Genomic DNA, 16,165 nt, shown 5'->3' on the forward strand with positions numbered 1-16,165 from the left:
TTATCCATGTCTGATGGCACTGCTTCAACCAATCAAAACATCATCAACTGGTCTTGGTCATGAACACTCACATGGCGCGTTATGTGCGCGAGACAAAATGTGTTTTTTTAAAGCACTATCCTTTCTGTTGGTTGCTACGGTTACCTGCTGCTTCGCTTGGCACGGGCTCGTGCGTAATAGGCTTCATAGGATTTGGGTTTCAACTCTAGTGCCTTGGAGGCAAACTCCTCTGCCATCCCAAAGTCCTGCAAGCAACAACAGGACCAACAGTCATACACTGAGCCATACATGAGATCAGAGCGAGGACAAACACACTCACACGTGGACTTGCGCAATTACACACACGTATACATACATACATATGTAACATTTATGAACACAGACATTCTTACAATCAACATTAAATGAGGACAAAACAATGAGCCGAAAACATTTGAGCAAACATGATAAACGGACATTAAATTGTGAAAACGATCGTACAGACGCACACACACATATATATACTCTATGAGGACAGTGGGAAATGCAATGCAACAGCTCTTCAAGACTGAGCCAAACTACTTTCTGTACTAACCCTCACAAATCGATAAACCTACAAACCAAAATGAAACAGATGAAAGCGAGATGGGAAAAAATGGGTGTCGTCCTAAGTCACCATCAACTTAAAGTTACAGCATGGTCTAAATGGAAGGAGAGCTTTCAAGAAGTTTCCTCAAGGGTACTGGAGGCTTGAAATTCAAAACGTAAAATGTTTTTACGGGTGGGATTAAATGAGAAATAAAGAACTATTAAAACGAAATGGGAAGATCAAAATACTTCCTAGTACGTCAATAAACCCATCCTGTTGACATCCTGAAGTCTTTAAAGGTAATGGATATTTTTTCTGTATTGGAAGTCTCTTCACATCTTAGCCATCAAGAAGTCAACCAATGTATGTTACTTCACACACCCTGTTGCTCATAAACAATGAGCTTACAAAACCTCTATAAGTTCTAACAAAAACACAAAAAGTTGCTTACATTCTTTATTACTGTAATGTACTCTACTTTTTTGTATTGTAATGTCCAACCAGACAAAGTGAGTCATTGACAAGAGTAAGTGTGACTTTGGATCGAGTTCTAAAGGAAGAGCGAGTGTCTTCCCAATTATATCTAGCTTGCAAACGCTACCCTTTACGAAACTGCCTCCACTGGCTTTAAAAAAACAAATAAGAACACACAGACTTGACTTAAAACTAATATGTGCACATATGCAATTTTCCATCAAGTTGCTGTTTTGTGTGTTTATACAAAAAAGACATTTACAGTATACTTATGTCATGAGTCATGAGACATGCCAAAACAAACCCACTAGGGTTGCCCGACGATTAATCGGATAACATGTCTCTGTTCTGTGGATATTAATTAAAACATAAAGATACATGCATATATTTAAAATATAAAAAATATAAAACCATAAACATATGTAAATAATTTAAATGATTGGTAAAAATAAATAAATTAGGGAGGTCAAACGATTCATCTCATCCATAATAAATAAATATGCATTTATTAACACAAAAACATACACACACGTGTGTTTACATTTAGGAAATATTTAGATGTATTTATTTATATTTACAAATAATTTAAATGATCCACAAACGTTTATAAAAAAAATCTTAAATGTTTGCATGTATGATTTTGTGTTTATAAATACAAAAATAATATGCACAGTACATAGACATATATTATATAAACACAAACTTTTATTCTGGATGCGATTAATCGTGATTCATCAGTTGACGACCCTAACTGAACCTATGTAAATTCTTAGATCACAGAAGATTCACTCAACTTCTAATAAAAGATTCCAGGAGAATGTACAAAATCGGAGTTTTATTATATAATAATAAATTGTCCATGATGATAATGATCAAACTGTCTATGATGAAGTTTTTTAAATGACTACAAGTGAGTTTTAAATATTTGCAACGTCTGAAATATTCTGTAAAAGAGTAAAGGAGGGACAGGATAGAGCACTAAAATTAGATTTGAGCTTTTAAGACTCACGTTCATCTTCCTTCGGCAGCGGGAGAGATTGAGCAACAGAGAGACTTTGAGTTCACGGAAGGTCTTCAGGTCTTCTGTGAAACCCTCTCGTGGGAACTTCTTTAGGGCGTACTGGTACCGCTGAGCCGCTTCCTTCACTTTTCCTTTCTGGACCAGTGAAACAAGAGAAATTTAGTGTATATAATAATCAGCATTGTGATTCTGATGATAAATATACACATTTCCTTTTTGCTGATCTATACTATAAAAATAATGAGTACAACTGATATGAGCATGAAAACAAACATGATTTATCCATATGTTATGTATTTTTGATCTGCCACCAGGGGGAACCAATATAGAATATTTTCTTATTATATAGTCGTGACTTAAACTAGGCAACCAAGTACTTAATATGATTCTTTATATTTATATTTAACCTTTCAGAGTAATATTAAACTTAACAAATCTAATGAATAACACAAATTCACCTTTAATAAAAAAAAATCCAAAATAAATCATAACTGTTAAATTTTGGCACTCTCATTATAGTCACCCATTACTTAAAATTTGCAGAAATGTTCTTAGTATTTTAGAAACCAGGCATTTCTCTCATCCAGAGATGTTTTTTAATCAATATTGAAGGTGTTCCCATCCATGTGTGGGCTTTTATTGCCTTCTTTATTCTTTAGTCATCCATTTCAAAAACATTTTTTTGTATATTTTTAGTTTAGCAATAAAATGATAGCATAGATGAAACCACTGACCTTGTAGAATCCATCTCCCTCCTCCATTAGTTTGCTCAGCAGAACGATCATAATATCAGGTTTGGATGTCGCCATTGCCCATGTCGCTGGACCTGAAAGCAACACGGTATGAAAAAGAAGGACAATTTTAGAGTCCGCAGAGACTGATGGTCTGTTTGTGCACAAGACTTGTTTTTTGTAATCTCTTAGGACCACAAAGGATTGAGTTGACCTGGCAGGATATCTTGCTTGTGGAGGCAAAGTCTAACAAACAAAAATTTTATATCGCAAAAAGCCACAGCAACACACACGAAGATAAATAAAACAAATTAAAAACACTTTGTTGCTTATACCTTGCTGGATTCAAATCTTTAAAATACAATCTATATAACAATAAAACTCTGATTCCAACTGTGACTAAACTTGCGGTCATGTTGGAGTCTGAACATGTCAGGTGTGTGAACTGGTTTTATCTGAATGAACAGTGAAGGGAGGGTTGAAACAGTATAGTCAGGGTCTATAAGAGCTTTAGGCCACATCCACACAAAGCCAAAGCTTTGCCTGTCGAACCTTTTATCCTTTTCACTGCGTCGTCTCAAGAAATATCTGCATTCTGTGTACACAATAAACCGACTCAAAACGATGTAGTATACATGCCAAATCAGTAACTCATGTGTCTCTGTAATTCTGCCACAATGATGCACTAAAAACTGAGAAGACTTGGAGCTGGGGTGATGACATCATCGTATATATATTTTTATGTTTTATTTTATGCATTTGGCAGCGACTTACATTGCATTATCCTATACATTTATAATTAGGTATCTACAATCCCTTGGAATTGAACCTACAACCTTGTAAACACAATGCTCTTACCACTGGGCAACAGAAAAGCATATTATATACATATATAAGGATCGGGTGTACACATAGAAAAGCAAGGGTGGCGTTTTCAGATTTATCCACTCTGAGACCTGGTTTAGAAAAATAGCGAGATTTCAGGATCCCAAAATGCTAGATCCCTACGGACGAAACGCAGACATGATACAAAATCTTCACATATATAGCTAAACGCGTCTCCGTGTGGATGGCCTCTTAGACAGGAAGTGATTTAGTGCAGTTCATGCAAGATGCAGCTGAAGAATGCACAAGATGTACAGTATTACTAAACTGGGAAACAACTTGAAATAAGGCCAAATGACAGATAAAACTGAGAGAAAAAATGTTTACATAGGATGCATTCTTGCCCTAAGTAGCTATTCTTTGCAAAACAGTTTTGAGGGTTGCAAAGTTTGAAAATGGCCAAGGTCATGTCCTTTACAAGTGAATTAAAAAAAGCACAGAGCAATGCAAGAGCAGATCCAGTTTGAATGCTGCCTTAAGTCCGGTTCACACATAACATGATAAATATTTAGTATAACCAAAAGCTATATAAGCATTAATTTAATCAAACAAAAATGCTGTTTCACATTTTGGCAGGCTGTCAATGTTTTATAGTTATACTTAAAGCAGATAAACCTTGTGAACAGGTCTTAAGTTTGCATCAAATTCAATATGTGGCAATTCCGCAGCACCATGCAAAATGCAGCTCACTTTATTTTGTTTACATGCAGCCATGTGACTGAACAAACAAACAAAATGAACACGGACAATCCACGTCTACCCTCAGAGCAGGACTTCACAAATTCATTTTGTGTGTTTATTTTCATTTTTTTGTAAAAGCAGGCGATACAACACAAGTCGATCAATGAACAATAGACCACACCGGTGACGAGATGATGGGACACAGTCAAAAAATGGCAGGTTGGACGCACAAAGGTCTGTTTTACCTCGGGCACGAGTGGGGAGTGTCTGACATCCTGGTTACGGAGACAGAGGAGGTGGGAGGGGTCATGAGTGAAAGGGTGAGAGGTTATTGGGGCATGGGAGGGGCATCCGTTTCAGACAGAGAGCAAAGGTTTATGGGAACAGAAAACAGGGAATGATAGGTAGAGAGTGACACGAGAGGAAGAACAAGGAAGATCAGGCGTGAGAAGCCGCGGCAAGCAGCAACATTAGCAAAAGCAACAAGCCCATCCTGATCAGCTAGAGATCAGTGCAGTTCTGGAGTTTGGTGGGGAACACGAGGAAGAGGAGGAGGTTTGATCAGGATGAGGTTACAGGGAGGGGAATGAAGAAGATACTGAGATGGACCAAGCTGGTCCTAATTTTAGTGACTTTTAGTTTATATGAAGAGTTCGATTCCAAAATGAGATATCTCCGTAAAAAAAAAAAAAAATTATTATTATTATGTATTCCGATTAATATCAATAAAACTGCAGTTGGTTAGTTTTGATTTAAGCTATTACAACTAAAAAAATACAGCTAACTAACATGATTACATAATAAAACAACAAGATTTTTGAAAATTATCTCAAGTTATCACATTTTGGAACCAAACTCTTCATATATTCAGTACATGTGTCTACTGTATTCTGACTTTTTAGAATGATAGGCAGTATGAAAACCCAGAATAATATACATTTCAAATATATAAACTGGTGTGTGCAAACATCTGCCTGCAGGCGTTGCAACAGGTTCGTAATGAAATATCAACTTCAACATTATTTATTCACATGTGCTGTTTATAAATGCAACTACACTTCTACACAAAGACACTTCAACTATGCACTGTATTTATCTTTTTGAGCCCTACCTATCTTGGCACCCTTCTTTAACAGTGCAACCACCACTGACGTGTTCCTGCAGCCAACGGCTCGGTCCAGAGGACGCATGCCGCTGTAATCCACATGCTCGATCATAGCTCCATGATCCACCAGATACTGCACCTGAAACCATATAAAGACAATCTTGTAAAATTTAGAGGCATCTTGGAGTGAGGTTGCGACTTGCAACCAACCGACTGCACCTCTCCCCACTCCTTTACAGTGCATTACAGTGGCTAAGATGTTCTCACATTTTCGCTTCTTTGCCGAAGGAGATAACGAAAATTTACAAAACGTGCTCTCTGGAGCAGTTTGTCAGTTTAGGGCTACTGTAGAAACAACAGGGTGAATTCCATTCAAGGGGGCCCTTGGTGTATGTAGATAGAAATAGCTCTTTCTAAGGTAATAAGAACATAACGCTTCATCATGAGAGGTCTTTATACACCTCCGAAGACATAGTTAGGTATATTATTGCATGTCTGACCCTCTATAAAATTACAAACCGGTCCTTTAAGTCACCAAAACTATTAAAGGAAGCTCACATTTATTTCAAATTATTTTAGGAAAGACTGAAGTGTAAAAATGTTTTTAAAGATGCATATCTATAAAAGTAACATAACAGTAAACAGTAGGACATGGTTGTCTATCATAGCTGAGCAGCCAACAAAAATTGCTAAAGCTAACAGGGCAACCAACCACTTCAGAGTCTCCGTAGAAGGCGGCGAGATCCAAGGGTGTTCGGCCGCTCTTGTCCGCGTGGGCGGTTGCCGCGCCCCTCTCAACCAAGGCACGGACCAATGGGAGGTGACCTTTAAGACACGCCCAGCTCAGTGCTGTAAGCCCCTCCTTGTCCATTAGCGACAATGAGGCACCTATGAAATGCATTTTTGAGATAAGAAAGTCAGAAAAAAGACACTGATTTATGTAGCTGCAGTAAGTAAACTTAATCTGTTTATCACGAATATAAACTTTAAAGGGGTCATATAGCGCGAATACGTGTTTTTCTGTGTCTGGGGTGTAATAAGTTGCCCATGCATGTTCTAGACACATAAAAATGTTAAAAATGAAAGTGTCGGAACAAAAGATGCACTCTATCTAAAAGCGAATGCTCACCCAGACCTGCCTGAAACGCCTTGTGTAACCAGCCCCCCACATATCTACGTCAGTTTGTGGTATGATTTGACTTAGACCGCCCAAATGTAAGGTGGGGGTACCTGTCAGTACAAATGCTTTGGAACCTGATGTTCCAAATATGGTAAGAGGCGCTACATTTCTGTCACAATCTTGCAGTATTCAACCAATCACTACGCACTGGTTAACTGGCCAATCATAGCACACCTCGCTTTTCAGAGCGATGAGCTTTGTAAAAAATGCAGCGTTTTTTTAACCTTAAATCGTGTATACACATTGCATTACATTTAAAACAAACATTAATATTCGTTTCGGCTGAGTCATATCACTCCGTTAATCATATGATGTATAATTTTAAAGGCATACGCAACATAAACAACTAACTAAAGAGTTCCTTTAGATGCATTTCTAATCTATACGATTACGAAAGCTGTACCTTGAGCCAGCAGGAACTCAGCAGTGCCCAGATGTCCCTCAGACGCTGCCATCATGAGAGGAGTGCGGCCCTGTTTATCAGCCATGTTCACATCGGCACCGTGATTCAGCAGCAGATCCACAATCTGCACAACCACACACATAACACGCATCGTCTAAAGAGCTTAATAACAATGAACAGCATTGTTTATTAGTGATTTTTTGGTGTGTATATGGTGGATATGAGGTATGGCTTGAGTAATCCGCACCTGCCAGTGTCCCTGTCGCACAGCGCTGAAGAGAGGCACAATGCCCCTCCGGTTGGGCTGTGCCACGGCCGCTCCCTGTTCCAACAACAGACGACACACATCCAGCTTCCCTCGACCCGCTGCAGCCGTCAGTGCTGAGCAAACCAGAGAGTTTCAATCAAAACATATACAGTGTACACACACACACACAGGGTTTCCTTGTTATAGGGGCTTTCCATAGACATAATGATTTTGATTCTGTACAAACTGTAAATTCTATCTTCTAAAGCTAACCAGCACACAAACCATTCTGCATTTTTACATCATTTAGTTTGACTTTTTGTTTTCCTCATTAGGACCAAAAAAGGTGTCCAGAAGGACAAAACACAAACACAAAACATCTGTTGTACCTGTTTCTCCCCACAGTGTATCAAAGTTGTTTATTTGGGCTCTCTCCTCCTCTTCCTCATCTTTCTCAGGCAGATCCAGTAGATACGATACAGTCTGTGAATAAAGTTTTACATTTTATTGATCAAGATTTAATTATTTTAATTTATAATTTGTCATCGTTTTTTATTTTCATTTGTTTAGTTTTACATTTATACATTTTTATTATGTTTAGTTTTTTAACTGGCGGTCTTGAGGCCTACCCATGTTTCATGTGTTCACTAAGATACAGTTTTGTTTTTATTTCAGTTTACCATTTATTTGTATCTTTTATTTAAACTTGTTTTATTATATTTTATATTTCCAGGGTTGTTTGTACATTCAGGTAAATGTTTTTTTTTTTTTATATTTAATAAAAATGTGTATACCTCTGTATATCCCATGCTAGCTGCTGCAATAAGTGCCTGCTGAACTGCGTGGCTTTTGCTAAAAGATCCAGATTGCTGTCCATCAATATTCCATTCACACTGAACCAGATACTTCACCACCTCCAGATGACCCCGGAGGGCAGCGTGGACCAGAGCGCACTGACTGTTTTTATCCAGGTGTTCCACCTATTCAGAGGAACACATCAGACATGGTTAACAAACGCACAAAAAAAACTTCAGGCAAGATGCCATGTTACCTCCAGACCCCAATCTACCTCCATACATTTTGATTGTAATCTATTCACGTCAATGGCTGACCTTGGCTTTCCTGCTGCAGAGAGTGGTGACAATGGAAAGGTGGCCCGCGGAAGATGCGTAGCCTAGCGGGGTGAGTCCGTTCTCTGATACGCCCTCCACATCCGCCCCGAACTCCAACAGCAGAGCAACCGTCTCCAGGTAGCCCAGGTGGGCGTGCACGCATAGAATGGGGGCGTTGTTCAACACCTCTGTGCGATAGTTTACGTTGGCGCCGCCCAGAATCAGCAGTCGGGATACCTTGAGAAAGACAGGGGAGGGTGTGAACATTTATGATTCAAACAACTGCAGATTGAGAATACGTCCACATACACTTGGTTTAACGGGGTCAAATGACACGGCTAAAATGGCCTCTTTGCCCCGGCACTCTGAAACGTGCAGATTTTACAAAGCTCTTCACTCTGAAAAGCGAGGTGTGCTATGATTGGCCAGTTAACCTCTGCGTAGTGATTGGTTGAATATTGCAAGCGTGTGACGAAAATGTAACGCCTCAAAAAATGTTGTTGACAATTTGATGACAGAAACAACAGCTGATACCTTGATGTTAGGTGTGTAGAGGTTTCTCAGCGAAGCCAGCGCAGCAGAAAGACCTTCTGAACTGTAGGAAACCCACAACCCCTGCAAAACCGAGGAGGAAACCCCAACCTTCTTACTCAAGCCCTGCAAATATGACAATGCGGTTTGTTAAAACTCAGGTATTCCACCAGCATTTGTATGTTTGTGAATGTTGTGTGCCCACCTTAAAGATGTGAGCTTTGAGAATGTGGTGACCGAGTTCAAGGGTCTGTTGTCGATTGAGTTTTCCTTCTTGTCTTGAAAACCAGAACGCGAGGAGTGTGTGTCCACTCCTAAAAAATCCAGAAACGTTTAGTATCAGTATGGTTGACATCTAATGAGCTTCGACAATCACGGCTCACAAAAAAATTCCCTTAGCATTCGGGATCTCCTTACCTGGGGTCGCACAGGAACTTGGTTTTCTCTCCTTCATCTCTCCAGATGAGCCACTCTCTAAAGGAGGGGTGGACGAACATGCGCGTCCCGTCGCGTCTCTTCACCAGGAAAGGCGACAGGAGTTCTGATCTCTGCAGGAAATCATCCCAGTCGAGAGCCGCGCCTCGCACCACGCTGGAGTTGACGGCGCTGTACGCCTGCTCGTCGGTTAGGGGGTGCAGCGAGGCCACGGCCACGTTAAGCAGCGGAAGAACACGCTCGAATGAGGACTGCGTGGGGAAACGCATGTTCAGATGCAGCAAGTAGACCTCAGCCAGATTTACAGGAACCACCTGAACACAAAACATTCCAGGTTATTAAATGGTGTGCATTTAATAAAAAAACAAAATCCTTCTTTTAGTTTTCATCACATGAAAGTTCAACTTCAATATAAATGTCATAGCGTGAATTTACAAATAGAGCACTGATGAGATGCAGTATTTTTGTATGAAAACCCCAGAAGCGAGTTAGCATTTTAGCACTTCCGATTCCATTAACATTGGGTTTTTATGAACATGTTTTTGGTAAATTGCCTGAAATAAGATCTGTGGTTAACAAAACCTTGAAATATTTTCATGTTTTTATCTATGACATAAAACAGACCCGTTATAACCCGTCTTGACTTTTAAAAGCTTTATCGTGTCTTAAAAAAGAAGGTTGTTAACAAGTTGCTAAAGCCAACTACATCCACGTCATCGGACATACAAATATCACAAATAATGTAACATCGGCACTGATCTCTAAAAACTTAGATAAAGATTCACTCACGGAGTAATTATTTACCAGGGAACACCATTTTAATAAAGTTTGAGAAAGTTGTTTGAAATTTGGTGGTGATAACGTTGCTATAGATCGACCGTAGTGTTTAGTCTGTTTATAGCCTCATGTTAGCTTTAACTTCTGCCGATTGTATTAAGGCTTTAAGGGGTGGTTTTCCAGAAAGGGATTCGCTTTAACCAGGACTAGGTCCAAGTTAAATTAGGACATTTAAGTAGTTTTTTTATTAAGATGTCTTACAAAAAGCATCACAGCATTTTGAGACAACACAATGTCATTGATGTATTTTAATATATGTCAGTGCAAGTTGATTTCAGTTTGGACAGCTCTAACATTTATTTTAGTCTAGGACTAGTATTAGTCCCTGTCTGTGAACTGCCCCTAAAAATAACAAATGTTGTGTTTATGAATTTGTAAAGATTATCTTGATAGACAAAACATGTAAACGTCACCGTCCTTCTGTTGAGACGTTAAACCGAGGTCCTGACTCTCTGTGGTCTTTAAAAATACCAGGATGTCTTTCAAATAAGAGTAGGGTTGTAACCCCGGCATCCTGGCCATATTCACCTCTATATCATGGTAATCATCCCCCTATTGGCTTCGTAACTCTGTCTCCTCTCCACCAATAAGATGGTGTGTGGTTGGTGTTCTGGTGTAATGTGGTTGCCATCGCATAATCCAGGTGGATGATACACATTGGTGCTGGTTGAGGAGATTCCCCCCTTCGATGTAAAACGCTGAAAAATGTGCTATATATATATATTAGTGGTGGGCATAGATTAATTTTTTTAATCTAGATTAATCTAGATTAATTCCAAAATTAATCTAGATTAATCTAGATTAAAATGGCTCATTTGAATTCTGCCGAAGGCACTCAGAATATGTGTGCTACCCAAATAATGACTAAAAGTAAGTATTTGAGAACGGGTTTCTCAAGCCAGGTGGCGCATTAGACCAGGGGCTCATCTCCTGTTTCCAAAATGCACCACAAACTGCTTGAGAAAGCTGTTCTACTATGATAATTGGTGATGAAAATTAAATTATGTTCAATAAGATGAACTTGTGTTTACTTCCGCATTAGCTAAGGGATGATTTCCATTTAGGTGGTACTTGAGACTGGAAGAGCTCCTACAGTACATTTACATTTAGTCATTTAGCAGACGCTTTTATCCAAAGCGACTTACAAAGAGTTAGGGAGCAACAAGCGATATGTCATACAGGAGCCATAATACATTAGATCTCAATACAAAGTTACTGGTTTCAACTAAAGATAGACCGCTACCTGTTGAGAGAAAGTGTTTTTTTTAAACCAATTCCGCATTGCACAAGGTGCAAACAACATTAGTCTTGTCGATGTTTCTATTGGGAAGCTTCTTAAAAATTAATATTCCCTGAAGCAAACCCGGCGGCTTCATAGCTGCATCCATGTTAGCACGTCACGTTTGATGCGGTAATTTCACAGTAACGTTATGTTGTGTTCAGACCAAACGCGAATGGCGCGTCAAGCGCGAGTGATTTATATGTTAATGAAAAGAGCCAATAGACCTACTTGCGGCGCGAATCGCGCGAATGAAGCCCTGGTTATGAGATGATGAGGCGGCGCTAAGGACGCGAATGAAGCCCTGGTCATGAGATGATGAGGCTGCTTCTGCTTCCGCGAATGACGCGAATCACGCGAGTTGAAAAATCTCGTTCTCGCCCCGTACAGTGCAGTTAAGCTGGTATACATCCGCGCTAAAATATCAAGGTGAAAATCATCATAGCTTGCGTAGTATAGACCCAGCTCCCAACCCAACTTTGAGAATAGATTAACGGCGACAATTTTTTTAACGCGCGATAATAGTCTCACTGCGTTAACGGCGTTAACCCACCACTAATATATATATATATGAAATTAATTATTTTTATTTTTATTAACCTATTTTTTGCGATCTTCCAAAAGTCTATAGGAAAAAATTACACATTTTTGGTCGAGGGAACCAGTGCTATGCAAACTTCCGGGTTGCCCTACAAAAATGTGTGAGGTACTCCATTTACATCACAGCTTAAATGAAATCAAAGGTCACTACATTTTTTGTTCCTAATGCAGTATGATTGTTTTAGAAAAACAAATACAATCTACACATGGTAACGCAGTAGATGTGCAAGCTGAATGAACCCTAACCTTATAGCTGGAGCTTTTAAGCACGAGGTAGCCCTTCTCAATGAGGTCCAGCGTCAGCTTCAGGTACAGATATGAGCCTCGGCTCAGACTCTTCAGATGAGTGCTGAGTTTGGTGAAAGCTGCGTTGTCCAGCTTGCCATTAAGTGCCACATTGCTCTGGATCTCTGGGCTGGAGTGCAAGCGGTGCAGGATGTAGCCCTGCAGGTCAGAGTCGATGGCATCGCTCTCCTCCAGCCGATCCAGAGAGATACGATGGAATGGCAACGGGCGAGTCACATCCTGAGACACAGGAACAAAAAGAGAAATACATGTGACACTTTGTTTTATAACTAAAAAACAAAGACAGACAGAATCTCAAACGGTAGAATTTGTCAGAAAGACCGCAGACAGACCTGTAATGTCGTTCTGACAGTAACCACCAGTTTAAGCCAAGGAGGAAATCGTTCGATGGTTTTACACAGGAAAGAAACGATGGTTTCCCCGTAATCCGGTTTATGGAACTCTGCCTCATTCAACCCGTCAATCAAGATGATGAGATTCTCCTCGCAGGCGATCTTCCTCTCTACAAACATCGCAAGTTTGAGGTGTTTTGTGCGCAGCTGGATTATCGCTTATCTTGGTTGTGCATAAATATATGTTTACCCACCTCTGTGCAGGATTTCCAGTGGTTCCAACAGACCCCTGCGGAATGCGTTAAAAGGGTCCTGCACGCAGGCACGCAGGCTGAGCGTGCTCTGGAGGTGAGGCTGACGGAGCAGAAGTTCTCGGTAGGCCTGCATCTGGGGTGCCCTGCATAACAGAGCTGCCACGTTATGAACGAACTCGGGGACCAGGCAGGTGTAAGCATTATCTGCCTGACAGTAATGATACGCCACCACCTAAAGGATGGGAGGAGAGTGAGATGAAGAATAAGATGAGTTAAAGCACAAAAAGAAGGAACCTAAACCAGCTTGAGAAGTAAAACATTAAGTGAACCTTAGATGATCAACTGTACAATAGACCACAAAAGATATTTTGAAGAATTTTGGTACCCGAAAACTGTTGGCCCCCATTGACTTTTTCACATTGCTTTTTGAATGGGGGCCAATGGTTTTAGTTTATGAACATTCTTCAAAGTATCTTATTTTGCAACACTGGACCCCATTCACTTCTTTTGTAGGGACACAAATCCAATGCAATTGAATGAGGGCCAGTTAACATTCTTCAAAATATCTTCTTTCGTGTTCCGCAGAAGAGAGAAACTCGTACAAATTCGATATAACAAGAGTGTGAGTAAATAATCACAGAATTATAATTTTTGGGTGAACTATCACTTTAAATGTTGATTTAATTTCTAGTCTTTAGGACCCAGCACAGGAACCGCTCTAAGCTGAAGAACACAATGAATATCAAAACGGGAGAAAGACTGAAAGCTTAGAAACTTTGAGAGGATGGAGGGGTTTCATAATGCATAAATCATTACAGAGTTTGAGTGCATCAATGGCCTTATTCCAATATTCGCCACTTCCCAAACTTCACATCATCATGCAGTGTGTGTGTGTCTTCAAGAGCATGTGATCATTAACCATGCGGAGCACTCAGTATATCTAATAGCTGTGCTGGGAGCCTCTGTGGATATAAATATTTGATAAGGCAACAGAGCTGCAATAAACCTTTGTGCCTAATAGAAGAGAAAGAAACGAGAGAGCGAATGAAAAATAATGAGAGCAGGAGTAAATTCATAAATAAGAGAGAACCGGTGGTCATGAATGAATGAAAGAAGATAGAGACTGATAGAATGTTGGTTAGGGTGTGTTGGCACCTGTGACGCCAGCCTCCTGAGCGCCTCTTCCTGCCGTCTTCGCATTTCTGGCGTGCCGGGACAGCTGCTCCCCCCAACCAGTGTGCCGTGAGCGGATTGAGGCTGACCAAGGGGCAGGGTGTCACCATCTGAAATAAATTGACAGGGAAAAAATGAGACGTGTGCATGTAAAATCGCTTTCGATAAGTAACATATCGAATTATTTTTTCAAAATGAAATGCCTTTACAGTTGCTGTCAAATATCCTCTTGTTTTTTTCATGCCCTCCTCTCTATTCATGTATGTGACATCTACTTCTCACAGTCCCATCAATTCTCGATTAATAAAATCACGCCTCATCCATTTTTTTCTTACTGAATATCTTGTTTCGCTTGGAAACACATTCATTAGGCGAGTAAAACTGTCATCTTATCTAATAAGCATCTCTCAGACACAATTTACCAATTCACTCACGTTTTGGGGAGGCGTGTGGGCTGTCGGAGGTGATCTGTCTCATGCGGTTGCCGTGGCAGCTCAGTGCCACCAAGCGAGAGATGATGGCAGTTTTGCCAAATCCCACGTTGCCGGCGATAACGACACCTTGATTGGCGATGGGTTCGCTGCTGCGAAGACACGCCTCCACTTCCTGGAAGAGCCAATCTCGGCCGATGAAGACCGTCTCGGGCGTGAGGCTGGGAACCTCGAAGAGAAGCGGCTTTAGGGCGATGTCCGGGGGTCGGTATGGAGCAAAGCGCACTGCATCATGGGCAACAAAAGACCAGGTTTTACTTACTGTACATATTCTTTTTACATATCCCTCCTTTTTAATGTGAATATATTGACTTTACATCTAAGAAAAATGTTGACTTCATTTGAGACTTCAAAAGCCATTCTCAAACAACTGACATTTGAAAGAATTCAGAATTATCAAAGACCTCAAGAAATGCAGGATTTCAGATTTCATCCTAACCAGCAGGGGGAGATGTTTTGTCTGCAATGGTCACATAAGCACGTCTTACGCACGTTGTTGCTGCGGCGGTGTGAAACATCATGAATCAACGGAAGGCAATGGGGTGTCTTGACCCGTTAATGTACGACAGAAAATACTGCTGAAATAACAGATCAGCTGCCACGCCGGCGCAAAGCCATCACTGAGCTGTTGCTATGGTTACAGAAACCCACCCCTGAAAAAACCTTGCTTGTTGCTTTTATGAATAGATTATCCGTCAAAAACGTTGCAAGTGTGCGTATGGAGAAATTTATATTCATCTTGTTAATCCACCGCATATGCCTGCCATCTATCACACCGTAAGCCTCATTGTAAAGACCCTTAATATTCATTAAAACAATCCTCATCTAAAATTCATACAATCTCCATTATCCTCATATTTATCATCAAACCGACTGAAGCATAACTACACAAACGCTTTATCCTGATTATTGATCATACTCATAGCAATCACAACTGTACGTGTCATTTCAAAGCAGGTTGAGAAAACTAATCTTCAATTATTTCTATTAATTATTCTAGAAGGCTTTATAATGGAATCATTCCTTACACTGATCCTATAGGCTTATTCAGCAACAAGTATCATGGGATGTACTGTATTATTTCCGCGTTATTAATCATTAAATCAGCATGTGGGCTATTAATTCATAGTGTGTGGATTCATTATCTGTGCACTAGCATATGGAGGTGGGCGGGGTTACGCAAGGGGGAGGGGACCTTTGAGAATGCTAGCGAAAAAAACACGAAGAACTATAAATGATGGGAAAGGTTGCAATGATGCATCAACAGTAAAAAACAGGTTTAAATACAACAAAGACCCATTCAAACAAGGTACTGCCTGGGCTTGTTCACTTTGCTCCCAAAAAGAACATGCTTGTAACTAGTAAAAGTACAGCATTAGTGGCTTTTAAAGGCATTTACAAGCCTTTTTTTGTCTTTTTGGGGGATTTTTTACAAATTTTATTTACAGTGACATACAAAATCCATTTTCTGCCAAGAAACCCGCAGATCCAAGATTTACTGAAAATACAGATTACAGATA

General features: G+C 40.1%; 1 protein-coding gene across 3 annotated transcripts in view; it reads right to left on the bottom strand.

Annotated features, from left to right (window-relative positions):
- tanc2a (tetratricopeptide repeat, ankyrin repeat and coiled-coil containing 2a) overlaps positions 1 to 16,165 on the bottom strand; it is a 114,419-nt gene that overhangs the window by 2,325 nt on the left and 95,929 nt on the right. For all 3 annotated transcript variants that reach the window (XM_056752319.1, XM_056752320.1, XM_056752321.1), the window contains 18 exons: positions 14,589 to 14,870; positions 14,137 to 14,264; positions 12,982 to 13,213; positions 12,728 to 12,897; positions 12,336 to 12,614; positions 9,356 to 9,687; positions 9,144 to 9,252; positions 8,942 to 9,064; positions 8,408 to 8,644; positions 8,090 to 8,275; positions 7,685 to 7,778; positions 7,296 to 7,429; positions 7,049 to 7,172; positions 6,178 to 6,353; positions 5,472 to 5,604; positions 2,798 to 2,889; positions 2,052 to 2,198; positions 145 to 245 (listed from right to left, as the gene is read on the bottom strand). In XM_056752319.1, coding sequence (XP_056608297.1) covers positions 145 to 245; positions 2,052 to 2,198; positions 2,798 to 2,889; positions 5,472 to 5,604; positions 6,178 to 6,353; positions 7,049 to 7,172; positions 7,296 to 7,429; positions 7,685 to 7,778; positions 8,090 to 8,275; positions 8,408 to 8,644; positions 8,942 to 9,064; positions 9,144 to 9,252; positions 9,356 to 9,687; positions 12,336 to 12,614; positions 12,728 to 12,897; positions 12,982 to 13,213; positions 14,137 to 14,264; positions 14,589 to 14,870 — 3,079 coding nt within the window. The remainder of the gene's footprint in view (positions 1 to 144; positions 246 to 2,051; positions 2,199 to 2,797; positions 2,890 to 5,471; positions 5,605 to 6,177; positions 6,354 to 7,048; positions 7,173 to 7,295; positions 7,430 to 7,684; positions 7,779 to 8,089; positions 8,276 to 8,407; positions 8,645 to 8,941; positions 9,065 to 9,143; positions 9,253 to 9,355; positions 9,688 to 12,335; positions 12,615 to 12,727; positions 12,898 to 12,981; positions 13,214 to 14,136; positions 14,265 to 14,588; positions 14,871 to 16,165) is intronic.

The sequence above is a fragment of the Triplophysa dalaica genome, chromosome 7 (genome assembly GCF_015846415.1).
Source record: "Triplophysa dalaica isolate WHDGS20190420 chromosome 7, ASM1584641v1, whole genome shotgun sequence".
NCBI lineage: Eukaryota > Metazoa > Chordata > Actinopteri > Cypriniformes > Nemacheilidae > Triplophysa > Triplophysa dalaica.